Source organism: Mustela putorius, unplaced genomic scaffold (genome assembly GCF_011764305.1).
Source record: "Mustela putorius furo isolate JIRA1106 unplaced genomic scaffold, ASM1176430v1.1 tig00000873_pilon_pilon_pilon, whole genome shotgun sequence".
In the NCBI taxonomy this organism is placed as follows: domain Eukaryota; kingdom Metazoa; phylum Chordata; class Mammalia; order Carnivora; family Mustelidae; genus Mustela; species Mustela putorius.
In genome coordinates this window covers 4,922,836-4,949,202 of record NW_025421504.1, presented here as the reverse complement: position 1 = coordinate 4,949,202, position 26,367 = coordinate 4,922,836, and the positions used below count along the sequence as shown (strand labels likewise).

Sequence of the window (26,367 nt, the reverse complement as noted above, 5' to 3'; positions counted from 1 at the left end):
TCGCTGAGGTCTCCTCTACGGACTCTTACAAAGGGCTTCCAGGACATTCGTCCAGTCTGTGGCACCGCTTATGCAAACAGGTTATCAATAGGGGACTGACAATTGTAGGGGGCACACCCACAGAGTACAATACAATCTGTTAAAAAATGATGAACTATTTCCATTTCTAGTCCAAACAGAATAACAGGAATTGGACTTACCCTCCTCCTGTTTATAGCAACTCAAAACCAAAAACCAAACCAAAACAAAAAAAAATCCTAAACTATGAAATGGTGGTTTTCTAGACACTGGATATGAGCTAGTGAAGGCCAGCCATCCCTGAAAGATGTGGAGACAAGCTATGGGAGCTCTCGTGTTGCCTCGGCTTACTGCCATTCCAGTGGAGTTTCTAGGCTGCCATCCTAGGCGAGGGATTCCCTGAGTTGAGGAGACAGACCTGAACGTTCAGGCAGACTGAGGCAATGTGAGTTCACACGACAGAGTATCAGAAAGAAAGGAGGTGCAGGGGACGTCTGGGTGGCTGTTGGTTGAGAGTTTACGACTCTTGAGTTCCGCTCAGGTCATGGTCTCAAGGTCCTGGCATCAAGCCCCGTGTCAAGCTCCACACTCAGCGGGAAGGGGGAGTCTGCGTGAGGATTCCCTCTCTCTCTCCCTCTTGCCCCTTCCTTGGCTCATGTTCTCTCTCTTAATAAATAAATCTTAAAAAAAAAAAAAAGGAAAGGAGATACACATAGAGAGGATTCAGGAGATCTGTAGATGTTCAGCACAGAAATGATCAGCGTGTGTATGTGAGGAGACTACCCAAGGCTGGAACAAGAGCCATCTGCAAGGCTGGAGGGAACAGTGCCAGACTCTCACAGGGCTGGGAACCGTGCCTGTTTCTGTCAGCCAGTTTGGAAAAACCTCAGTTCAGGGGACAGTATTGAGAAAGGTGTTGCCTCAGAAGTGGAGAATCATCAGCTCTACACTGAACTCTGCTTTCAGAGCCACTAAAAAACCCCAACAACCACAGGCGCCTGGGTGACTTGGTCCATGAATCATCTGCCTCTGGCTCAGGTCAGGATCTGAGGGTCCTGGGATTGAGCCCCGCATGGGACTCTGCTTCTCCCTCTGCCCCTCCCCTGATTGTGCCTCTCCCTCTCTCTCTCTCAAATAAATAAGTAAGACTCTAAAAAAATCACCCAAACGAAACATACAGTAAAAGAAACAACAAGGGAATTAAAACAGTCCTCTAGAATATACTTATTTAACACGAAAGAGACAAAATTGAGGAATAGAGGAACAGAAAAGACATAAGACCTGTAGAAAACAAAGAGCAAATGGAAGATGTAAACCTACTTTATCATTCCAATCAGAAGACGGAGATTTGCAGAAGGGATTTAAAAGCATGACCCAGGGGGCCCACACTCACTGTGTGCAGCCTTTTCTCTTCGGGCCTGGAAGCCCATGAGACCCTCTCCAGGGACTAGGCAGCCATGGCCAGGGAGGACCTGGTAGAAAGCACCAGCATGGGTGTCCTGGTGGCAGGAGTGCTGTTGGCTCAGGACATATTCAGCCTAAGAGAAACACGAGGCAGAAGCCTAAGATCATTGGGATCCCTATATCCAAGCCCTCCATCTCTGGATATTGCTTGCTGTCTATGCTGTTGTCCTAGGACGATCAAGAATGCAAGACCCCAGAGTGCCTTTAAGGACAATTGAATAACCAAGAAGTGATGAGTCAAGAACCTGCTGTATGTGTGAAAATGAGGTTAAAATTCCCGAAAAGTTCAGTTCACGTCAAGAACCCCATAAGAGAAGAAATGACCTTTGGTCTTATCAAAGAAGGTCCTGCCACCCTTCAGATAATAATGGACTTCAGCATAACACTTAAGTATATTTTCCTACAAAGGAAAAGGATGCCCGACATGTCATAATTATCATTGACAATCATAAGCTGGTTACAGATGGAGGCCAGAAAGAGTTACTGCAACTAAAGGACAAAGACCATGCTACTAAAGTTGATCCTGTTCCTACAACAGAAGTACTCTTAGGTGGTAGAACCGTACCCTAACTCACAGGGTTTGCTTGTTGAACAGGCTCTACTGAAAGCTAAACTGAAAGGAATTGTGGCAGGATCTGATGTCTGTTCAAGGAAGGTACTAGAATGTCTTTGATAAGCTCCAACAACACAGTCTCCCTGTGTTCAAATTTTCAGCTGGTGGGTGATGTACTAGAAGAAGTTCTCCCTCAGCCTGGTGTTGATCATCCAGTTGCCAGAGTCATGACCAACTTCACAGATTTTGATGAAAATGGTGTGTTCAAAGGACTTCAAGGAGAACTAGTTCATGAATTTAACAAACATGGTGGGTCTTTGAGCAACACAGAACATCTCAAAATCAATTATTAAGACAGTAACAACACAGTTCTGCTGGGAGACTCCTAAGGAGGCTTGAGAATGGCAGAAAGATGGGCCAGTGTGGAACACATTCTGGAAACTGGATATCAAATGGAGTAGAAGAGGTTTTAGAAAAGTACATGGATGCTTATGATACTGTTTTTAAAAAGATGAATCGTTGGAGGTAGCCAACGCTGACTTACAGAAGATTCTGTAAACAAGCCTTCTTTGAGTCCTCTTTCTTGTGGATACAACTGATAGAACTGCTTATCCATTCATCTTGCTCAAAAACTCTGATTTGTAATATATTCTTGCCCTTGAAATTTTCCTTTGCATTACTGAATATCTTGACACATTGAACCTGCCAACTGGAAACTTCTGTTTCTCAATACACCCCTCACCATATTTTTTGACAGATAAAAAACAAGAACAACAAAAAGAAACTTAAGAGCCAAAATTTGAAAGGTAACTCCTCTAACTTTTCCAAAATGCACTTTGTAGTTTATGTTATTGCAAAGTTTTTTTAAAAAAGATTTTATTTATTGGGGAGAAGCAGAGGGAGAGGGAGCAGACTCCCCACTGAGCAGAGAACCTGATACAGGGCTCGATCTCAGGACCCTGGAATCATAACTTGAGCCAAAGGCAGAGGCTTAACCCACCGAGCCACCCAGGCGCCCTGGAAGATATAATAGTTTTTTTTTTTTAACTTTTTTATTTATTTGACAGAGAGACATCACAAGTAGGCAGAGAGGCAGGCAGAGAGAGAGAGAGGAGGAAGCAGGCTCCCTGCTGAGCAGAGAGCCCGATGCGGGACTTGATCCCAGGACCCTGAGATCATGACCTGAGCCGAAGGCAGCGGCTTAACCCACTGAGCCACCCAGGCGCCCATATAATAGTTTTAAAAATATATATGAACCAAGCAACAATGTCCTAACAATCATAAGGAAAACCTGATGGAATTAAAGGGAGAAACAGACAGTTCAACAGTAATAGTTGCAGACTTTAATATCCCACTTTTGATAGGGATAGAACAAAGAGGCAGAAGATCAACGATAAAATAAAAGACCACAGACCAACTGGACCAGCAAACATCTGTAGAACATTCCACCCAACAAGATCTGAATAAACTCTCTTGCATGCACACAGAACATTTTCCACAACAGACCATGTGTTAGGCCACTAGAAAACAAAATGAAACACCAAAGCACAGGAAAAATAAAGATGTTTTCAAACATAAAAATACAGGCTGAAACTCATCAACAGCAAGACTCATAAAAGAAATGTTAAGTAAAATCCTTCAGGCAGACAGAAAATGATACCAGATGGAAACCTGACTATACACAAAGGGGTCACAAGCACTGGAACCGTTTTTCTGGACTCAAATCCCTTTGAAAGATAATTGACTGAACAAAACAAGAACAATGTATTGTAGGGTTCATAACAAATGTAAAAGTAAAATGCAGGACAACAATAGCATAAAGCAGGCATTAGCAAGCAAGGGCCCATGGGCCAAGCCCAGCCCATCGTCTGTTTCTGTAAATGACTCTTTATTAGGACACAGGCAAACTCATTCATTTATGTATTGTTCATGGTTGCTTTCACACAGTAACAGTAGAGTTGAGCAACTGTGACAAAGACTGCATGACCCACAAAACCTAAAATATTTACTTGGCCCCTTAACAAAAAAAGTTTGCTGGCCCCAGAAATAAAGTCCCTTGGAAATACTTTATTGTAAAGTCCTTATACTATTTGTGAAGGGGTAGAATATCACTTGAAGGTGAACTGGGATGCGTGAAAGAGGTATAAATCTATAAACTCTAAAGCAACCAGTCAAATAACAAAGATGTTATAGCTAATATAAGCCGACAGAGGAGGTTTAAAAACAAAAAATCCTCAAATAATACAAAATTAGTAGAAAAAGAAGGAGAAAGGAACAAAAAGCAGATGGAACAAACAGAATACTAACAGCAGGATGACAGGCTCAGCCCTAATTATATCAATAATCACATTAAATGTAAATGATCAAAACAGACTGATTAAAAAGCAGAGATTGGCAGGGGCACCTCGGTGCCTCAGCTGGTTAAGCATCTGACTTTGGCTCAGGTCATCATCTCAGGGTCCTGGGATCGAGCCCCATGTTCGGCTCCCTGCTCAGTGGGGAGTCCGTTTCTCCCTCTCCCTCTTCTTCTGCACAACCCCTGACTTGTGCTCTTACTCTCTTGGATGAATAAATACATAAAATCTTTTTTTAAAATCAAAAGTTGTCAGAATGGTTAAAGAAGCAAGACCAACCACATACCACTTACAAGAAAAAGACTTCATATAGACAAACAGGTAAAACATTAAAGAACAGGAGAACATACACCATGCTCACACTTGAAAAAGAAAAAAAAAAAGCTGGAATCACTATACTAATTAATATAGATTTCAGAGCTAAGAATATTACTAAGGATGAAAAGGTCATTTCTTGGGATATCTGGGTGGGTCAGTCAGTTAAGCATCTGTCTTCTGCTCAGCTCATGATCCCAGGGTCCTGGGATCTAACTGCACGTCCGGCTCCCTGCTCAGCTGGGAGCCTGCTTCTCCCTCTCCCTCTGCCACTCCCCCTGCTTATGCTCTCTCTTTCTCATCACAAATAAATAACATCTTTTTTTTTTTTTAAGGTCATTTCTTAACATAAGGAGATCAATCCATCAAGAGGGCATAACGTTCCTAAATGTCTCTGCACCTAATAGCAGGGCTTCAAAATATGTGAAGCAAAGCCTGATAGACCTACAGGGAGATAGGGACAAATCCTCAGCTGGAGTCAGAGGTTTCAATACCTTTCTCTCACTAATTTCCAAGTAAGCAGAATATCAGCAAGGACACTGTATTCATTTTCTGGAGCTGCGGTAACAGACTGGGTGACTTGAACAACAGAAATGTACCATCTCCCGGCTTTGGAGGCCAGAAGTTCGGGATCTGGGTGTCCACAGGCTTGGTTCTCTCTCGGGTGGTGAAGGAAAATCTGTTCCATGCTCTGTTCTGGCCTCTGGTGGCCTCAGGCATTCACTATGGTTGTCTTCTCCTGACCATCTATGGATGGATGGCCGTCTTCTCCCTGCACGTGTCTTTCTGTCCAAACTCCCCCTTTTATAGACTCACTTATATGGGATCAGGGCCCACCCTAATGACTTCATCTAAACTTGATCGTCTGCAAAGACCCATTTCCAAATAAGGTTGCATTTATAATGGGAGGCAGGACTTCAACACCTTTTGGGAGGGGTGGAGACGGAAACACAGCTTAACCCTAACGGATACAGTAAACTGGAACAACACTAGAACCTACTTGACCTGATGGACGTTTATAGAATACTTCCCCTTATAAGAGCAGGAGACACATTGCGCTCAAGTGCACACAAAACATTTACCAAGACAGAACATCCGCTGGGCCATAAGATATACAGCCATCAATTTAAAAGAAGTAAAAAAAAAATAAATAAATAAAAGAAGTCAAGTTGTACAATATATTCTCTGACTACGGTGGACTTAAATTAGAAATTAGTGACAGAAAGATGCCTGGAAAATCCCCAAATATTTACAAACAAAATAACAGACTGCTGAATAGATTGTGGATGCAAAAGAAGAAACCAAAAGGGATATAGGAAATGTTCTGAACCACATACCAGAACGTGAGGGACGCTGCTGGAGCAATACTCGGGACATATTTAATATTTATAGCACTAAGTGCTGGTCCCAAAATAGAAAAGCCTCCATGTGCACTTCAGGAAACTAGCAAAACAAGAGCAAATTAAGTCCAAAGCAAGCAGAAGAAAGGAAATGATGAAGATCAGAGCACAAACCAATAGACAGAAAACAGCAAAGAAAATCAATAAAAACAAGGTATTTGAGTACATCCATGTAACTGATAAAGCTCTAAACAGACCGATGAGGAACAAGACAGGAGAGTCACAAATTGCCAACACCGGGAATGTCATCAAAGCCACGCAAATTAAAACAGGACACCACTACACACCTGTTAGTATGGTCAAAGTCTGGGACACGGATAAGACCAGACGCTGGCAAGGACCTGAGCAGCAGAAACTCTGCTCATTCATTGTTGGTGGGAATGCAAAATGGTGCAGCCACTGTGGAAGACAGTGGCGCTTTTCTTACAAAACTAAACATACTCTTTCTATACACTAGCAATCACAGTCCTTGGTACTCACCCAAAGGAGCTGAAAACGTTACGTCCACACCGAAACCTGTGCACAGATGCCGACAGCATAACTGTCCAAACTCGGAAGCAACCAAGATTTCCTTTAAGTAGATGAACAGATGGACTAACTGTGGTCCAGCCCAGGCCACGGAATATTATACAGTGCTAAAAAGTGAGCTGTATCACGTCATGAAAAGACATGGAGGAAACTTAAATGCACGGTGCTAAGTGAAAGAAGCCCTCATACCGTGTGATTCCAACGGTACGACATTCTGGAGAAGGCAAAACTGTAGGAGACAGGGAAAGGATCGGGGCTGCGAGTGGGGAGTGGGGAGCGAAGGAGCAGAGCACAGAGGACTTTTAGGACCGCAAAATTACTGTGTATGGAGCTGTCTTACGCCATTACACCATTGTCCAAACCCATAGATTATATAACACCAAGAGTGAACTTGATTAAAACTACGGACTTTGCGGGTGCCTGGGTGGCTCAGTGGGTTAAAGCCTCTGCCTTGGGCTTGGGTCATGATCTCAGGGTCCTGGGATCAAGTCCCACATCAGGCTCTCTGCTCAGCGAGGGGCCTGCTTCCCCCCCTCTCTCTGCCTGCCTCTCTGCCTACTTGTGATCTCTCTCTCTGTGTCTAATAAATAAATAACATCTTAAAAAAAAAAAAAAACTATGGACTTTGAATGACATCATGTGTCCACGTGGGTTCGCCAGCTGAAACCATGTACTGCTCTGGTGGGGTCCTCGTTCGTGAGGAAGGTTATGTGTGTGTGTATGGGCCGAAGATATAAGGGAAACCTCTACACCTTTAACTCAATGTCTTTAAATGTATTTTTAATTTTTTTAAAGATTTTATTTATTTGAAAGAGAACAAGCAGGGGCAGGGGCAGAGGGAGAAGCAGATTCCCTGCTGAGCAGAGAGCCCCAACACGGGGCTGGATCCCAGGATCCTCAGATCGTGACCTGAGCTGAAGGCAGATGCTCAACCTACTGAGCCACCCAGGTATCCCTTTAAATTATCTGTCTATCTCTCTATCTATTTATAGCAAGCTCCATGCCCAGTGTGAGGCTTGAACTTACAACCCTGTGATCAGTTGTCACTGCTCCACCAACTAGGCACTCCTATTCCTTCCACTCGGTTTTGTTGTGAGCCTATAACTAAAAACAGAATCTATTTCCTTTAAAAGTCAATTTTTAAGTGTGTGCGCAGGGGGAGATGTGTCTCCATGAGCTGCAGCCAGCAGTCTTCCCACTACCCTCTTTTAGCGGCTCACCAGCGGCTGTGCTGCGATTCCCATCACCGTCCTCTTTCAGTCAGGACCCGCTTCCAATGATTATAATCTTTTTTTTCCCCTTGATTTTTTTTTAACATAATCTCTACCCTCAACATGGGACTCCAACTCACAACCCCAAGATCTAAGAGTTGTATGCTCTACCGACTGAGCCAGCCCGGCACAACCCTGCCCACCCCCGATGCTTCTAATCTTAAATGTCGCCTGCAACTTGCTCCCCATCTGTTGGCCCGGCTCTGTAAAGCCATGAATATACGAACTGCTGGCCGGGGACTCTGGCCAGGGGGAGGCAGCCAGCACCCCAGGGTGAGTGCGTACTCCCCGGACACCGAAAGACCTCAAAATCTCAGCAAAGCAATTTCTTGCTACTCGCAAAAAAACCACAAGATCCCAGGAAGCAGGAGAGATTCACAGCCTCTTTGGACCTCACCCAGCCCCGGCCTACCCAGCTTGGGGGCACAGTACTTCCCTCTGAGGTCCAGAGCTGCCTCCCTGGTAAGACATGATGGCCCAGCTCTGCGACTCCTTGATGCTGCCCCAAAACCACAGACCAAAAATTCACTAGTCCAGGGTCCTAGACTCATTTTCTACTGCTGTAGAACATGTTACCATGAAAGCAGACGTCGACAGCCGCACGAGGTTATGATCTCAGTTTCCGTGGGTCATGAGTCTGGCCATGTTTTATCTGGATTCGCTCTCAGGGCCTCAGCCTGCAATCCAGGCCAGGCTGCGGCCTTCTCTGAGGCTCAGGGTTGTTGCCAGAACTCAGCTCCTCTTGGCTGGAGTTCTTGGCTCCTACAGGCCACTCTCAAACCCAGCCATGCGGCTCCTTCCATGGGGGCAGTCCTCTGGTTTCACTTTCTCGAGGAGGGCTCACCTGATTAGGTCAGGACCATTTGATCCCTCCTGTGATTAAACTCAAAGTCAATTTATTAGCGATCTTGTTACAGGAGAGATGTCCCCCTCCCCGGCCCCCACGCCATACCTGCAGGTTCTGCCCACACCTGAGGGGATTCTGTGTGTGCACAGCAGAGGGTAGGAATCCTGGCAACCATCCTAGGGCTCCGCCTATCACACAGAAAGGCCTACAGGACTGAAACCAATCACTGCAAACAACTGCCACCAAAAAAAGGAAGGAAGGAAACTGACAACGGGCAAAGATTCTGAAAGCAAGTCCTGAAAAAGACCCTCCAGAGGCGAGTGCTGCGGTTATTGTGTCCAGGTTATTACCCAGCGCTCAGACCCAAGAGCAGCACAAAATGGAAGGAGTTCTGCTAAACCACCCAGCCTAGCCAATCATCCATGAACCGCCCCAAGAGGAAGCAGGGGGCTGTTCCAGATGGCTGCCGGGACAAATTACCCCACAGCTCAGCGACTTCCACCAACACGAATCTGTTATGGTAACAGTTCAAAAGGTCAGAATTCCAGAGCCAGTGGCTCTGGGCGGAGGTCAAGGTGACGGGCAGCACTGGCGATGCTGCAAGCTCTTGGCACAACCCGCTTCCACGCCTCCTGTAGCTTCTTAAGGGTGGCCAGGATTCCATCCATGACTCATGAACACGTCGCTCCTGTCTCTGCTTCTGCAGCCGTACGCCTCCCCCTTTTCTTTGGTAGAACCTTCTGCCTCCCTCTCACTGGTACCTTTGTGATCAATGGGTTCATTTTGAGGCAAAATACGGTTAAGTTCCTCCTTTCTCACGAACCTTGTTAGGTTGTCATCTGAACGGTGAGGTTGTACGATGAGCTCTTCTCTACGCCCGATGGACCCCACACTCCTTCCTGAGCCGGAACGTTCTGTCCTTCCTGCCTTCACAGGATCCCCCCCCCCCCCCCCAGGTATGGAACCTGCTATTTCCATGACTCCAAGATGTCCTAAAACGTTTATTTCTATTTCCCTGGGGATGTGCCATGGCGGGGGCAGGTAGTTGGAAGCGGGGTGAATCCTGTGCAGCCCCTTCCTAACTCGCTCCACTGTTTTTCGGGTTCTGAAGCCCAAGATATCGAAATGGCGATCACAACGGAACAGGGGGAATCACCTGCCCTCGATGGAATCCTGAAACGAAGCTTTAATTTTGGTTTTCTACGTTATAAAGTAGAGGCCACAAAGCTTCGAAGAGAAAATGCCCTTTAGCTCAGACTTGCTATTTCCATGCAAGAACGTCTGTGCTCAAGGTCTGCGGACCTGGTGTAATGGGTCACCGGAAGGTTCTCCTGTTGTTACGCCCATGGCCAAGGCTCTCTCGGGAGACTCGGCTTCGTCTCGAAGACAGCAAAGTGAAGAAGCGTCTTCCTCCCTTAAGCAAGCTTTGATTAGCACGACAGGGCTGGCTCTTCCTTGGTGACCTGATCACCACAGGTGACCACAGGGTATGGCTCTTCCTGGTTCTTTCTGACCATTAGAGGTACTACGAGGAGCAGCAGGAGGCCAGGCAGGAGGTGGAGGCGGGGAAGCATCCCGGTCATCCTCGCTTGATCTGGCGAAACTGCAGAGAAGGCCCTGCTGCCCATCGGGATACGCGCTTGGAAAAAGCACTGGTCCATGTCCTTGCGTTCACTCACGTCCTGGGACGGGCGACTTCCACCGCTATTCTGTCTGAGCTCCTGAAATGCAGCCTTCCTCCTCTAGGGGGGAAATACAACACCCTCCTCGTGTCTGTCATTCCAGAGATGGGATTTACTCCTCCAGGCTCATGGCCCCTGTACTCAGCGTGCTGGCTTCCAGCCCGACCCTCCCCTCACGATGCGGGCCGCGCCTGAGAGCGGCTGCGCCTGAGAGCCACGGCCCCTCTCCCGGAGCACACCGTGGACCTGAAAAACGCTGACCTTCAATGTCCTAATCTCGTCACTTATGTTAAAGGGTCCCACCAACAGTCCAAGCAACACTGGTCTCCAGCGTTTTTGTTGTTTTCTCAGCTCCAGACGGGGATGTTCTCTCCTGTACTTGTGATGCTCTGTACAAGGGCCGAACGTGTTCTGTTGCTTCTCAAAAATCTTTTAATATTTATATTTATTCTTCCTTGCTCCTGGGGCTACTGACAAGCATGAGCAACTGTCAAAACAGACACTTTCTTACCTCTGGACAAGCGGGAGTGTGTAAAGGGGCTTCTGTTGTGCTCGTATCTAGGTGTGGCAAGTGTCCTGCTCGCACCCGAAAAAAATGTGTCGTTCACTCAAAACAGGAGACTGCTACGTTTCAAGAGCTTTGGCTTAAAAAAACAAGCGAAAGCAGAGGCAAACTTTTTCTAGGCCATTCCTTTTGCTAGCAGGGTCCTCTTCCAAGTCCTTCTGCTGCTGCTTTCCTCTGAAGATGCCCCCCCCATTCAAAAAGCAATCACAGGGTGTCTTGTGTACCCCTGTACTATCTGACATGCCCCAGATGGCCACTTGGTGGCGCCAAAAGGTCCACTCTCTTCCCCCTGTTGAGGTGGATACTGACATAGGCAACTTTTCTGAGTAAGGGGAGGGGCACAAAGCCAGAAGGAGAATACCAAGACCAGAAGGGCAGCTGATCCTTGCCTCGATGGCCATTTGATAATTGCCATTTTATTCAGATGGAGAAAGGGTGGGGATAGAGAAATGATTTGAGGGGCACCTGGGTGGCTCCGTAGGCTAAGGATCTGCCTTTGGTTCAGGTCATGATCCCGAGGGACCTGGGATTGAGCCCTGCAGCTCACTCCTTTCTCAGCAGGGAGTCGGCTTCTCCCTGCCCCTCCCCCTGCTCCTGCTTGTACGCTCTCTTTCACTCTCCCTCCCTCTCACTCTCGAATACATAAATAAAATCTTACAAAATAAATAAATAAAAATGATTTAATTATCCTGGGCACTGCCTGGGGACGGACAGACGCATGCACACATTTGTGTGTCAAAGTCATCGCCACAGGGCCCCTACAGACATTTTATTTCCAAAGTCGGTCATCTTTGTCCACTAAGCATGAAGGGACTCAGGCATTTCAGACCAGGCTGTCGAGGAACTTTGAAAAGCTATAAAAGCAAATCAAAACTACAGTCAGGTGCCATTCTTCCATCCAACTGGAAAAAACTGGGTACAGACAGTGCTGGTGGGGACTCGAGAACCAAGCTCTCTCCCACGCTGAAGGGAGGATCTAACTGGATCTAACTTGGAGCCCTATCTGTGGAGGAGAGGTTGGCAAAAGGAGCCAAATCACAAACCTGCATTCCATTTCTTAAGAATGCACCCTACCTACGAATATGTTTGCACATGTGAAGGTTACACGGGAGCACGGTTTTTTCTAAGACTGAAAAAAAAAAAAAAAACCTTAAATAATAGGAAGTATGAAATCAGGAACATCCACATAATGGAAAACACTGTGCAGTAGCAAAGAGGGAGAGGTCCAGGGAAGCCCCACCCAAAACCAGGGCCCAGGTCACCAATTTGTTCACCCCTAGTGAGGCCCTCCAGCCGTCAGTAATGGCTTGCTCCAGCTCCTCCCAGGTGACCATGGTGACTTCTTCTCCAACAGGCATCAAACTCATCTTCCGGCCCACGAGGTCCTGACGGTGACAGACAACATGCAGGCAGACAGACACACAAACACCCCAAGTTTAATCCCAGAAAGCTTTAGGAACAGAACTGAGCTAACAGAATCCACAGCCCTAGTCCCGAGGCAACATCACTGTCCTTCAAGTGACCAGTGAGTCCTGGGCAGCCAGTTTCCAGTCCCCTGAGGACCTCTGGGGGAACCATGGGCTGGGATGGGAAGGATTTCCCCCCTATCCAGGGGCAGCGCCCACAGGGGCAGAGGGCCTCATCCTACTTCAGAGGGACACAGACGTCTGGGGTGGGAGCCTGGACATCCTCCCCTACTCCCCCTTGAGGACCCTTTATCACAGAACTCGCCCATATTACCAGGAATTCATCCCGTTCTCTGACCATCTTCTCTAGAGCATCGATTCGCTGGAAGGCTGTCTGGAAGAAGAGTTCGGAGGTGGAGGATCAAACCAGCCCCTCCTGTGGACCCTACACGCACGCATGCGCACACACACGCCCTTACACGCACGCACGCGCGCGCGCACCCACGCACACGTGCACAGATACGCATGCGTGCACACACCCTCTTATGCCCACGCATGCGCACCCGCGCACATGCGCTCCTAGAAAAGAAAGGAGCTGTGTGGATCTTACAGGAGCTGGGGGTAGAGACAGGACCACTGAGTCAGCTAAATCGTTTTCTTTCCAGCCAACAAGAGGCAGGCAAGTGAGGTGTGGCGGTCCTGGGGGACACTGTGCCAAGAGCAAATGCAAGCACAGGGGTGGGAACCTTTGGTCCTGGGATTCACTTCTCCTCCCCTCGAACAGAACATTCCCGCACTGCAGAATGATGCTGACTTGCCCCGCCAGGACAGAAACGACCCGGCGCTTCAAAGCGTCCGAATGGCTGTGTGGTTTGAAGAGAAAAGCGTCCCCAAGGAACCGAAACAAATTGCTAAAACTTGTTGTTGAACCGAACAACAACAGAACAACAAAAAGTTGTTCTGGATGACCCTTGCAAAGCTCCAGAATGTAGGAATCTAAAGGTGAAACAAGGCTTTGGTCTGAAAAAACCATCTAAAAGCCCCCAAACACCACATTTCAAAAAGAAAAGCTTTCCAGAGCAACGGAGAGTCCCGCTTGGGCCTCAGGCCTGGCATGAGGGGCAGAATGGGGTCAGGGGCCCTGAGGCCTCCCTGAGCCTCTCCCTGGGCTTCTTCTAACTGTCCCTCCTCCTCCTTCCAGCGCTAAGACCCTGGGCGGCTTCCGGAGAGCCTGAAATAGCAGCACTGCCTAGTACTTTGGGCCCCTACTGTCCATCTGAGGGGAGTTCTAGATCTTTCTCCGAGAGAAAAAGATCCGAGTGAAGGTGTGGCTGCCGAGCACCTGCTGGTGTGACCGCAGAGCTCTCTCCATCCCAGCCCGCCCTCCTGGGCTCCACTCTTTCAACACCCACCACCTCACTTCTTTATTCTTGTTTAGAGGAAATCCGCTCCAAGAATATTATCAGAAGTTGTCAGCTCCCCATCATCCCAACATCCCCGACCCGGTTCTGATCCCTGGGGGTCTGAGAAGGGGCAGTGGAGTGGTGAGGACAGGCCCTGCATGGGAAGGGGCGACTCCGCGATCCTCGAGGTGGGGTCCCCGCCGTCCTCACCGCTGGGAGCTCCTGCGCCTTTTCCTGGGCTTCTTTGAGGGTTTTCACGTCCTCCACGACGTCGCGCAGCAGCTCCATGGCCTGCAAGGTGGGGACACAGCGGTTCCGAGGACGGCCCTGCCACCCGCGCCTCCCTTCCAGCCCGGGAGCCCGTGGTGGGCTCCGCCCCCCCAGCCCCGCCCTGCCCTCACCTGGGAGACCTGGGAGACGATGGCCCGCTCGCCCTTCGCGGTTTTCAACGACCCTGCTCGTGCCCTGGCCGGCGCCAGCTTGGCGGTCTCCTCCTCCAGCCAGTCCCGGGCGTCCAGCTCGCTGATGGGAGCCGTAAGGTGCTGCACGTGGCTCACGATGCCCTGCACCTGGCTCGTGACGGTCTTGAGCTTCCTGCTGAGGTCCTGGACCTGCCCGCCCAGGCCCTTCACCTGGCTCTCGAGCGTCGCCGTGGCCGTCGGTGGCTTGGTCAGGCTGCCGCGCGGCTTCTCCCTGGACGCAGCCAGCTGCGGGGCGCTGAGCGCGGTCTGCGCGATCTCCAAGGGGCGGCTTGTCTCCGGCGACGGCAACGGCGACTGGAAGTCGATGCGCACCTCCTGCAGGTTGAGGCTCCGGAGCATGGCCACGATGAGCGTGTGCAGGGCCGTGAAGTTGACGGCGCCCACCTCCGGGGTGCCGATGGCCAAGTCCGCCAGCTCCCGAAGGGAGACCATGGTGGTGGCCGCCGTCGCGGGCGGCATCGTGCGCCGTCTCAGCAGCGGTCCGCGCCCTCGGCTGGCCAGGCGGCCATGTCCCCCTCACTGCCCACTGCGCCCCCGGGCGCTGCCCAGGGCATCAGTCACTGGAAAATGGAGGCAAAGCGCCTGGCCGCCGGGCTTCCCACCCTCCGCTCCTGGGGACCCGCGCCCGCCTCCCCAGCGGGGTCCGGACAGCCGCCAACCCTCCGCTGTCTAGTCGTCCGCTCTCCGCGCTACACCCTCCCCTTGCGCCGGCTGCAGCCAGCGGACGTTTGGAACCGAACGGACGGCCCCGTCACTGCCCCGTGGTGCGGGGCCCCGCGCACGCGAGGGTTCTGGCACCGTCCAGCGGGCACCCCGCAGTGCGGGACTGGCCCGTATGCGAAGTCACACACTCCCTCCCAACTTGCAAGGGGATCCTATCTTATCCAGGTCTGGGGAAGCCTGGGGCATACCCCAAGGCACCACTGACTGTTACTTTAAGTAAACGTTCCCAAAGGGGCTATGGGGCTGTGTCAAGGCACTACTATGGGAACACAGCAGTTTGGGAAGGGGAGGGGTCCTGTGGCTCACCTAGGTTGCAGCCCTCACTTAACCTAGGAAGGCCTCCCATGCACTCAGCCATTAAGAACTGACAGATTTAAGAGACACCCTGTGTGTCCTTAGCTCATTCCTTACTCAGGGCAGAGGCACATGTCTTAAGGGATGCAGTCCTGAGACCTTGGCTTTTGGGGGACAGCTCCCATCTCATTTTGCTTCATCAGAAAGGAGGGTAACTTGGAAAAGAACACTCACCGCCCTGGCAGCTCCAACCAGCCACCACACGACAGACCTTCACTGAGCCGCCCTGGCCTAGTTTAATTCGAAACAGACTCATCTGGTCAAGTGCCAACATTTCAGCTCATCACAAGCCAGGATGAGACAGGACTAGAGGAATTTGGTGCTCTCAGCAACTGGGGCCTGACTTCCCCACACCAGGTTTTTCCAGAAAATGTAAAATGTCAGTGTTTACATTCAAGAAAGCTAAGGAAAGCCTGAGCAAAAGTCTGTACCATGGACTCCTATTTCAACTACTTCTCAAATTCAAATTTTTAGTCTGAGCTGGTAAAATGTAACTGAAATCTTTCATGCCCCTCATCCCCAGTGTTGCCTGGGAATGGAGTTAAATATCAGTCTAGAACCTACAGGAAGGTTAACACCTGAGGATTTTTTGGTTCACCGTCATAGCCCTAGCACCTGACACTCATTCGGGGCCCTCACGCTTCCTGAAACCATCAAAAGAACAAATTCTTGGCAGTTTTGTGCACTTATGTTTTCACCCTATAAAACAGAAGGCTGGGTCACCAAATTAAAGTCTTGTGATGGGGCTTCCCCTGTCCTAGAGGGTGTGGAACGTGAGCTTCTCGATTCTAAGCTCAGTGACTTTCCAGAAGGATGTTACCCCTGCTACCACTGGCCAGAACCCCGACTCCCTGAGTCCTCATGATTTCATCTGCGTATCCCTGAGACTTGGCATCATACCAGACACAGATTAGGACCCACTAAATGCCCACGGAAGGGGTGTATATGAATATATTCTAATTCTAATCCCAGGGAATATATTCTATGAAGTAAGTACAAATAAACACCTCTGTTCTTATAGACACAGGAAAATAAACATTAACTGGATGTATAAATGGAATTTTGGTTGAAAAGGACCTCCCTCAGTTGTCAGTTCCAAACCTCCCTTTTTAGATCTGATGAGAGACCCAGAAAGGACTAGTCATCTGCAGGGCCTTACAAATAAGAACCAGGTCTCCTGAGTAACGGTCCGCAGCTCCGCCTCCCCCACCATGCTGCTATCTGACAATTGAGTTCTTGCTCTAAATTCCCCTACTTGGACTATTAACAGAAGGCAACTTGTGTGCTTGAAAAAGCTAACGTGCTTGAAGTCTTGACTGTGGCTTGGGAACTTTTCAAGTCATTAGGAAAGGGATAAAAATGTCAAGGAAATGTCCCTGCAGAGAAAGACAATTGTACAAAGAAGCGGATTGTCCTTTGCCCTCCCTCAGGAACAGAACCAATTCCCGCTCATTGCCCGACGGACAGACTCTGTCCTTCCCATTACATTCTGTCCTGCCCAGAGCAGGCTGAAGGTCTGAAAGGCCTCCCTGACAGATGTGTTGCAATATAGAGTAATTTTAATTGCTGCGTAGGAAGACCATGAGCAGTCCTGAGAAGTGCCATCCACACTGTCATCTATCACACAAGAAAAGTATAATTTGTTCTGTTTTTTTTGTTTGTTTGTTTGTTTTTTAAATTTAGATTTCTGAGGTGCCTGGGTGGCTCAGTGGGTTGAAGGCCTCTGCCTTCGGCTCAGGTCGTGATCTCAGGGTCCTGGGATCGAGCCCCGCATCAGGCTCTATGGTCAGCAGGGAGCCTGCTTCCCCCGCCCCCGCCTACTTGTGATCTCTGTCTGTCAAATAAATAGATAAAATCTTAAAAAAAAAAAAAATTTAGATTTCTAAATCCATTATCCCAACCAGGATTTGATTTCGATGCTTAGGAAGGGGATGGAACCTAATGGTGGAGACTCCTGTCCGGGGTTTAGGACCAGCTCTGGACCTGGACTACCCTTTATTTTGTACCTGTTGTCTCCTGCACTGTCTGGACAGGAGTCAGCCACCAGGAAGGCAGGAGAGCAGGCGGTTCTGCAATGTAGCCAACAGACTTGCAAGACAACAAACTCTTTTATTTGCCATTGAAGAGCCTCGCAGGGATCCAGAGATAGGGGGCTACTCTCTAATCTGACCTCCTTGCTGGGGTAATGCCACAAAGGCTTTGTTGTTCGGTGGCTGTAGGCACGGCAGCTTCTCAAAGAAAAACGGGGTTTTCTACAAAAGATGTACGTGAGGCTGACTGGGGAGAGGACAACTAGACTGGAAACAGTACCAGGGCACTCAGCTTCCCAAACCAAGTTCAACGTTGACACACGTTTCCCTGCGGTGGAAATAGCCCAATATTAAAGAGCTCGGACCATCTGCCCTTAACTCCTTTTTAGTATCAACAAAATTTGGGAATTCTTTTCAGGAAACTAACTTTAGTTTAAGGACCAAGATGGCGATGGCAGACATTTAAGGCCATTTATCCATCAGCTCTGTCTTCCCCTTGACTATCTTAATGGCTCCTACCTACCCAACTGGGTGAGACTGACTATCTGACTTCAGGCTACTTCCAGGCCTCCCTTGAGAGGAAACACTGTGTACGTAAGTTGATGGCATGGCTCTCCACACGTTTTCCTCAGGAGTTCCGCAGTCAAGGCAACGGCGACAGCTAGTCATCCACGGTGATGTTTCGGAAAAGGTAAGCCATGGACTCCCCATTGTGGATTCTCCGAATTGCTTCAGAGAGAATCAGACTGATATCCACGGTCTTTATCTTGGGACACTGCAGCTTCTGCACCTCGTGAGGGACCGTGTTCGTCACCACTACCTAGTCATTGCAGCAACGGAAGATAAAACAGTGTTACTGATGTGTCCCCAACATGGCCACCCAGAAAAGTCTGTCCCACCTTTAGTTCCCGCAGCCCAAGTTCCAAACTACAAAACCTTATTCCACTGAGTACAGTTTTTACAAACTAAACTTAACAGACTTTATACAAGAGAAAGGTTACATGGTTCAAAACATAAGAGTATGAAGGTCATGTTCTACTTGGGCAGAAACAGTAGGGTGAGCCCTGGCACTGTGCAAAACTGGATGAATCCAAGTTGTGAGAGGAGCGCTCCCACAGCACCAAACTACACTGAAATATGAACCACATCCAAGTAAATAAGCTGAGCCTTTATGGAAAGAGGCATCTGTTCCTGACTACGCATTTGTCGCAACACCCCGCTAGCCACCAAGGCTACTTCCGAGGTCCTCCAGAGAGGGGGTTAGGCAACACTGATGGGGTCATTTTACAATTCACAGAAAAGAGAGCAGCAAATCCCAGGCCCAGTAGTAAGTGCACACAGACCTCGTCGATGGAGGACTCCTCGATGAGACGGGGGGCCTCCGCAGACAGGATGCCGTGAGTGGCCATGACATAGATCTTGTAAGCACCTCTCTCTTTCAAGATCTCCGCAGCAGCAACAAAACTTTCCACATCGTCAATAATGTCATCCTGGGGAGACAACGGAGGTGGTGTTCAAGTGCTACCCCCCGTCTCTGTAAGCACATACCTCTCTCTCTTCTCTGCCTGTCCTTTCAGGATCTCCAGCTGGAGATCAGAGCCACCTGCCTGGGCCCGAGACGAACATCAGGCAGTGGCAACAGCCGCGTGGACCACACTTTGCGTGGCTGTCAGTACAAAGAACAGCAAAGCCTGACGGCCACGTGTGACATATGGAGTTAGAGTTCCCAACTACCAAGGCTCATCATCCTGTCCCACGTTTCCGATTCATCCGACATAGCTGGTGTCCCATTTACTTTTTTTCAAGACAAAGTGAGATGACAAGAACACAGAAATAAAGCCAGCCATTGCAATCGGGCCCAGCAAGGCATTTAGCGCTGGGAGCTAACAGCTCATGCTGAAATGCAAAGAAAAGACACTTGTTCTCACTAGTGAAAATGGAACCGCTCATCTTCGGTTCCTCTCGTGGCCCTAAAGCTGAAGGTTGAGTAGATTGGTGGCTCTGATGAAACCCAGATCCCTTCAGATAAAGGTTATTTATTGGGGTTGAATTTTCTTATGGGAGACCCTGCACTTTTTTTTCCATCTGCAGGTTAAAATAACCCCCGTTCAACCACATAAAGATTTCTTCCAGTCCTGAAGGAGTTTGGGTGAGAAAGGATAGACAGATTCATTTAACTCCCTCAGCTTTACTAGAAACATAATCCCAAAGAGGACAATCTATGAAGAGGCAGCAGGGTCATCTGTGCACACGAAGGACGACATGACCATACCACTATGATCGCGATGCGCCCGCCAACATCTCCGACTACAGTTATCGGTGGCTTCTCTTTGGCCATCATCACTAGCAAAACAAAACAAACCACAAGGCCCCAGTTAGTCACATGTCACTGAGTAAATATAATTGCAACCCTATACCCTGGAAGTGGTGAAAAAAAAAGAACATTATTAAAAAGCAAAACAAGAGCACCTGGGTGGCTCAGTGGGTTAAGCCGCTGCCTTCGGCTCAGGTCATGATCTCAGGGTCCTGGGATCGAGTCCCACATCAGGCTCTCTGCTCAGCAGGGAGCCTGCTTCCTCCTCTCTCTCTCTGCCTGCCTCTCTGCCTACTTGTGATCTCTCTCTGTCAAATAAATAAATAAAAATCTTAAAAAAAATAAAAAAATAAAAAGCAAAACAAAGGGCAACCCTCTTGGGTCCCCTAGCTGCTCGGGTGCTTTGTACGATCATTTTTTTTTTTTTTTTTTTAAGATTCTATCTACCCACTTGACATGGAGAGAGATCACAAGTAGGCAGAGAGGCAGGCAGAGAGAGAGGGAGGTGAACCAGGCTCCCCACTGCGCAGAGAGCCCAATGCTGGGCTTGATCCCAGGACCCTGAGACCATGACCTGAGCTGAAGGCAGAGGCTTAACCCCCTGAGCCACCCAGGCACCCCTGTACGATCACTTTGCTAACGCTCAATAAACCTTGCTTTGCTGCCACCATAAATAAATAAATAAATAAAAGGCGGTGGGGGGATTCTCCAAAATGAACCTGGGGCTTCTCAGAAACAGATTGTCTAGAGCAGTGGTTTATTTATTTGTCAGAGAGAGAGAGAGAGAGCACAAGCAGGGGGAGGAGCAGCAGGCTGAGGCAGACGCAGGCTCCCCGCTGAGCAAGGAGCCTGGGATCATCACCTGAGCCGAAGGCAGATGTTCAACCGACTAAGCCATCCAGGTGCCCCAAAAATAAAATCTTTAATAAAAAAAAAAAAAAAAAAAGTAAAGAGAAATGAGTGAAATTAATAGATTTCATTTTAGCCGGTATATCCAAGATATTTCAGTACGTAACTGATATGCAAATTTATGAGATATTTTACCTTTTTTTTTTATACTAAGTCTTCGATACTTGGGGTGCATTTCAGAGACAGCGCTTCTCAGCTCAGACTAGCCCTGCTTCAAGAGCCTAAGAGCCACATGGAAATAGATACGAGCCACCAGCCTCTGGACAGCACAGGCTCAAAAGCAGCAGAGCGAGGAGGGTCTCACCGTCCACAGAAGCACCCTGATAGCCTAACGCCCCGCTGAGAACTATAGAGAAATGTAAACTAAATGCCACTCCGCAGGAAACTGAACAGGTAAAGGCCGCCTGGCTGACGGCCAGCTTTACTTCATTGTCTTCCAAAGTGACTTTATTTGGACAATGTAACCTTATTAGCACGTGACTACATGACTGACATCATCGGTTTCCTGAAAATTAGGGACCTGAAGACAGTAACTATGACTCCATCATGTCTTCCTGATTTTTTTTAGAAGATTTTACTTATTTATTTGAGAGCGGGAGAGAGAAAGAGCCCGCGCACACGCATGCCCATGGGAGGGCAAAGGGAGAGGGAGAAGCAGACTCCCCGCTAAGCAGGGAGCCCCAGCACCAGGGCTCAATCCCAGGACCCTCAGATCATGACCTCAGTGGAAGGCAGACACTTAACCAACTGAGCCACCCAAGCGCCCCCATTTCTTCGTTGATTTGACTGGTCCTTAAAGTACAGGCTTCCTATGTCGCTACCCAGTTTATACCTGGAACAGACCCTTCTGTGTACAAACCTATCTCCAGGATAGAGGAGTGAAGTAAGAGTTCACCCTCAAAAATTCAGCAAACAGAGAGAGAGAGAGAGAGGGTATTTCAGAAGAACAGGCTAAGTAGCCTACCTTTAAAGCTTTTTATTATTCTGAAATATTAAACCAGTAGTGGGAGAGGGACATAAGAATAAAACTCAGAATAACTCTTGAGGTTAGCAACTATCCGCAAACAAACCATGTTAGTCCTAGCTACGGGCACTGTGAATCTCCAAGAACAGGTGTGCCTTTCCCCATACAGCACACCGGCCAAGCTGAAATCTGCCGCTATGTAACTGACAAATTTTACTCAACGCTTCCTGATTTCCCATCCCCGAAACAAGGGCGATTTTTTTAACCTGGGCAGTCAAAAACCTCGGCATATAAATATCACCTAAAAGAGGGAGAAGATACACCAGCATTAGGAATGGCTTCCCTAAATTCTATCTTAAATTAAGCCATGTGGGAGGCACCTGGGTGGCTCAGCCAGTTAAGCATCTGCCTTCGGGTCAGGTCATGATCCCAGGGTCCTAGGACTGAGCCCCCGAGTCCAGTTCCCTGCTCAGCAGGGGAGTCTGCTTTTCCTTCTCTCCCTCTGTGCCCCGCTCTGCCACTTGTGGTCTCTTTCAAATAAATAAAATCTTTTAAAATATTAATTAATTAATTAAACCATGTGGGTAGAGGGCTGTGTTGACCTACCCACTTCTCAAAGAGATGGGGCCCCTCCCTTTCCCTGACCATTTTCCTCTGTAAAAACAGAAAGAGACTGCAAGCCAGTATCCCTCATCGAAGACCAATAAACAGTCAGCTCCAGTTTGATGAAGGAAACATGCCACTAGTGCTCTTGTTTACTTTTCTGTAACTCTGCTTCTCCCAAAAAGCTTCTATCAGTTTGGAATGTAAAAAAACACAGGTCTGACTAGGATAGAGGCTTAAAAGGCTTTTAAAAAGCAAGCATCTCTCCCGGTATGTTCCTTCTCTGCTCATTACCGGTTTTAGGATCTGGATAAAACGGAACATACAATTTGGTAGCTACTTTAAAACAAACAAACAAACAAACAAAAAAACCAGGCTTTATTAATAGGATCCAGGGAAATGAACAGTACCTCACAGGCTTAGAAAAAAAAGTCCCCAATTTTCTAATAGTTGCCCCCCAAAATAAAACACTGAAAATTCAAAATTTTCAGAAGTAAAGAACATACTGAAGATTAAGGATAAAGGATGCTAAAACTACCCACTATTTAGGGTTCTGTTCCCTTTCTTCATTTTCTCAAACAAAAACCAATCTGTTTAAGAATAAAATGAATTGTGCACTATTACTTATGGCTAGAAATCACAAACCAGATTAACTTATTAGAATGGAAATGTCAATTTGTCAAATGACCTCAAATCTTGAAGTCGGAAAATATCTTCTGGGTTTCCCAGCATTGTCCACGTAAAAGATTGCTGCTTTCACAAGCGGCCGTAAGTTTCCCGCAGTCTCTTTTACTCTCTCCCCAGAGGCAATCAACAAACCTTCCTCTGGTAGAATACAGGGCAGGAGAGGACCAAGAGGAATTAGTCATTCCTTATCCACTTTGATTTTGGTCTATTTGTAGTTCAATGGAAGGTCGAACTTTACTAACAGACTGACCTTAAAAAGAGAATAAAATAAAGTCTCCGGGAGGACTGGAGCTGCAGTTATTTTCAAGCTCATGACTCTGCCCACACTCAAGCAAGTCAAAACGTACACTTAATGATGCTCCAGAGGAGCTAACGTCTGTTTTTACTTTAGTGGTGAAAACCACATCTTCACCTGTAAAATTAACAAGCCATGGAAATCAAGCCCAAAAAAGTGACTTTCTCTCCTTTTTTCAATCCAAACTCTTCATTTTCACCACTGTGGCAAGCACAGAGCAGTGTTCAGAGAGCCACTGACACGTAACCCTTTCAAGTTCATTAGATGCCCTTGCCATCAGGATGGAATCGATTTTATCTTCTAGAACAGAAGCCTTCACACAACTTCACTTTTAATAAATTATTCTGGGGGCACCTGGGTGGCTCAGTGGGTTAAAGCCTCTGCCTTCAGCTCAGGTCATGATCTCAGGGTCCTGGGATCAAGTCCCACATCGGGCTCTCTGCTCAGCGGGGAGCCTGCTTCCCTCTCTCTCTCTCTGCCTGCCTCTCTGCCTGCTTGTGATCTCTGTCTGTCAAATAAATAAATAAAATCTTAAAAAAAAAAATTACTCTGAAGCAGGGTTTCTCAGCTGTGGCACTACTGACATTCTGGACTAGATAACTACATGGTACACTGGAGCGGCGTCCCCCAGCTTCTCTGGCATCCGCTCACAAGACACTGGTGGCACCCGGCCTCCACCAGGTGGCCAGACCAGAAAGGCCTTCCTTCGCACATTGTGAAATATCCGCCAGGGGCTGGGGCAAAACCATCCTGGTTGAGAACTCCGCTGCTCTGAAAGAACGGGTTCCAGGAAGATAAAAGAGTTAATCTTTCTACAAAATGTAAAGATTCTGAGAGCGAATACTTTGATCCTGTTGTAGCACGGCAGTGTCTTCAACCCCATTATTGTTTTATTGATTTTGAGAGCAAGAGATAGAGTGCGCATGCGTGCGGGCAAGCAGGGGGAGGGGCAGAGGGAGAGAGATTCTCAAGCGGACTCTGGGCTGAGCTGAGAGCCCAGCCTGGAGCTTGATCCCATGACCTTGAGATCATGACCTGAGCCAAAACTAAGGGTCGGTATTGAGCCACCCAGGCACCTCTTCATCCCCATCACTGTTTTTTGGAAGATTTTATTTACATTTTTGAGAGAGAGCGCGTTCGCATGCATACGAGCAGGGGGAGGGGCAGAGAGAGAAGAAGCAGGGACCCCGATGCAGGACTGGATCCCAGGACTCCGGGATCATGACCTAAGGGGAAGGTAGATGCTTAACCGACTGAGCCACCCGGGCGCGCCTCATCCTCATTATTATGAAGTAAACTATTAAAACATACTGGAAGCAAAACTGATATATAAATATAAAGCAGATTTAATTTGGAAAGTACCATTACACAAAACTAGCATTTTTCTTTTTTAAAACATTCCCTTGGTCAAATCTGTAAGAAGGAATCAGAGAATGACCTATGGCAACTGCGCAAGCTGTAAACACACCAATGTGTCCCGGAGGGAACACACGGCTGCATACCACCTTATAAAATATTACATTAATCTGGCAATTATCTATCAAATTACCTTCGACCCAGTGATTTTATTTCTCGGTCTTTATCTTTTAAGTTCACTGAGTCACTTATGGAAGAACGTGAGTCGAGGTTAGTCACAGGGAGTAACGTGAGGTGGCCGAGTGCACACTCCGGGGCCGAGTCTCGCTAAAGGAACTGGGGCTGCTCGCCGGAATGACTGATTCCAGGGCTAAGGAAGTGCAAGATAAACGTGGAACATCTAGTGGTACCAGGAAGTAAGGAAGTATCAAAAAATGCTAGGAACATGTCAAAAGAACACAAGGAGGGGCCTGAAGGGGCTCCCTTTGGCCAAGTCTAAGACAATTTGAACATTGCGATAAACAGTAGCGAAGAATGAGAACACCCTGAACAAATTAAGATCCTGACTCCACTCTGATAAGACTGAATGAATGAACAGGGAAGAAGGGGAACTGGAAACATCTCCAGTCAGTCGCAGTCATAGTGGTAACTGATTCAACCTGATATGAAGAAACAAACACGCCTCAATAAGGGATATTCTGTAGAACAACTGCCCTATACTCTTCAAAGGATGAAGGTCAGGGGCGCCTGGGTGGCTCAGTGGGTTAAAGCCTCTGCCTTCGGCTCAGGTCATGATCCCAGGGTCTTGGGATCGAGCCCCACATCGGGCTCTCTGCTCAGCAGTGAGCCTGCTTCCTCCTCTCTCTCTCTGCCTGCCTCTCTGCCTACCTGTGATCTTTCTCTGTCAAATAAATAAATAAATAAATAAAAATCTTAAAAAAAAAAAAAGTATCAAGGTCATAAGAGACCAAGAACAGAGCAGTCGTTCCAGATTAAATGAGACTAAAGAGAACAGTCAGCTGAGCTCAGTGTGCGATCCTTACTGGGTTCCGGGCCAGAAAGAAATGATTTTCCGCTAAAGGACACAGTGGGACCACAAAGAGGAATAAGGTCTGCAGGTTAGGTAATAGTACTCTAACAGTGTCAGTTTCCGGAGTCTGATAATTACACTGTGGTTATGTAAGAGAGTATCTGTTTTTTGAAATATTTACTGAAGCATTTAGGAATCAGGACATTATGTCTACAGCTCATCTCAAATGGTTCAAAAGAAAAGAATATGGACATAAATGTTAAGTCTGGGGCCTCTGAAGAGTCGAGAGGAATTCTGTCCTATTCTTTCACCTTTTCTCTGAGACTGCAATTTGTTCAAAATGAAAAGCTTCGTTCCAAACCCCAGCTTCACCCGCTCCCGGCTGGGTCTCAGTTGCCTCCTTGGCAGAATGAGGGGTAACACAAGTACCTACAAGATTGTGTGTCTCCACACCAAGTCCAAAGACCTACGAAAGAGCTTAGAAGAACCCTGGACACAACAAAAGATGTTTATTATTATTGGTGCTTTTTCATAGCCGAAGACTGGAGAAACTAAATGTTTGTCGACAGGGGACCAATTGAGAAAATTACCGTCTATCCATAAAATGGAACACTTAGGAAACTATGAAAGACCGAGTTATCTGTACAGACTGGTGGGGAAGGAGCTCTTGGATGAGAAAAGCAAGGGGTAGCACAATATGGTTTAATATACTACCGCTCTGTGAAAATGAGAGAAACAGAAACATGTCACTGGCTTGCATATATGCACAGAGCCTCTAAATGGTTACAAGAGGGGCACCTGGGTGGCTCAGTGG

General features: G+C 47.8%; 2 protein-coding genes and 1 pseudogene across 8 annotated transcripts in view; 1 reads left to right on the top strand and 2 right to left on the bottom strand.

Annotated features, from left to right (window-relative positions):
• Positions 1 to 15,375, bottom strand: part of QRICH2 (glutamine rich 2) — a 34,311-nt gene extending 18,936 nt beyond the window's left edge. For 3 of the 6 annotated variants that reach the window (XM_045085863.1, XM_045085865.1, XM_045085864.1), the window contains exons 1-4: positions 14,208 to 15,374; positions 14,017 to 14,097; positions 12,738 to 12,797; positions 12,272 to 12,382 (exon numbers count right to left, since the gene is read on the bottom strand). In XM_045085863.1, the coding sequence (XP_044941798.1) occupies positions 12,272 to 12,382; positions 12,738 to 12,797; positions 14,017 to 14,097; positions 14,208 to 14,747 (792 nt within the window). In that variant the 5' untranslated portion in view covers positions 14,748 to 15,374. Of the gene's footprint in view, positions 1 to 12,271; positions 12,383 to 12,737; positions 12,798 to 14,016; positions 14,098 to 14,207 lie in introns of all 6 variants that reach the window. The other 3 variants (XM_045085861.1, XM_045085862.1, XM_045085866.1) reach the window with 2 other exon arrangements.
• On the top strand, positions 1,702 to 2,915 carry LOC106005483 (annotated as a pseudogene).
• Positions 15,376 to 17,454: 2,079 nt separating the features above from the next.
• Positions 17,455 to 26,367, bottom strand: part of PRPSAP1 (phosphoribosyl pyrophosphate synthetase associated protein 1) — a 29,073-nt gene continuing 20,160 nt past the window's right edge. For both annotated transcript variants that reach the window (XM_045085859.1, XM_045085860.1), the window contains 3 exons: positions 19,668 to 19,738; positions 18,739 to 18,885; positions 17,455 to 18,215 (listed from right to left, as the gene is read on the bottom strand). In XM_045085859.1, coding sequence (XP_044941794.1) covers positions 18,057 to 18,215; positions 18,739 to 18,885; positions 19,668 to 19,738 — 377 coding nt within the window. In that variant the 3' untranslated portion in view covers positions 17,455 to 18,056. The remainder of the gene's footprint in view (positions 18,216 to 18,738; positions 18,886 to 19,667; positions 19,739 to 26,367) is intronic.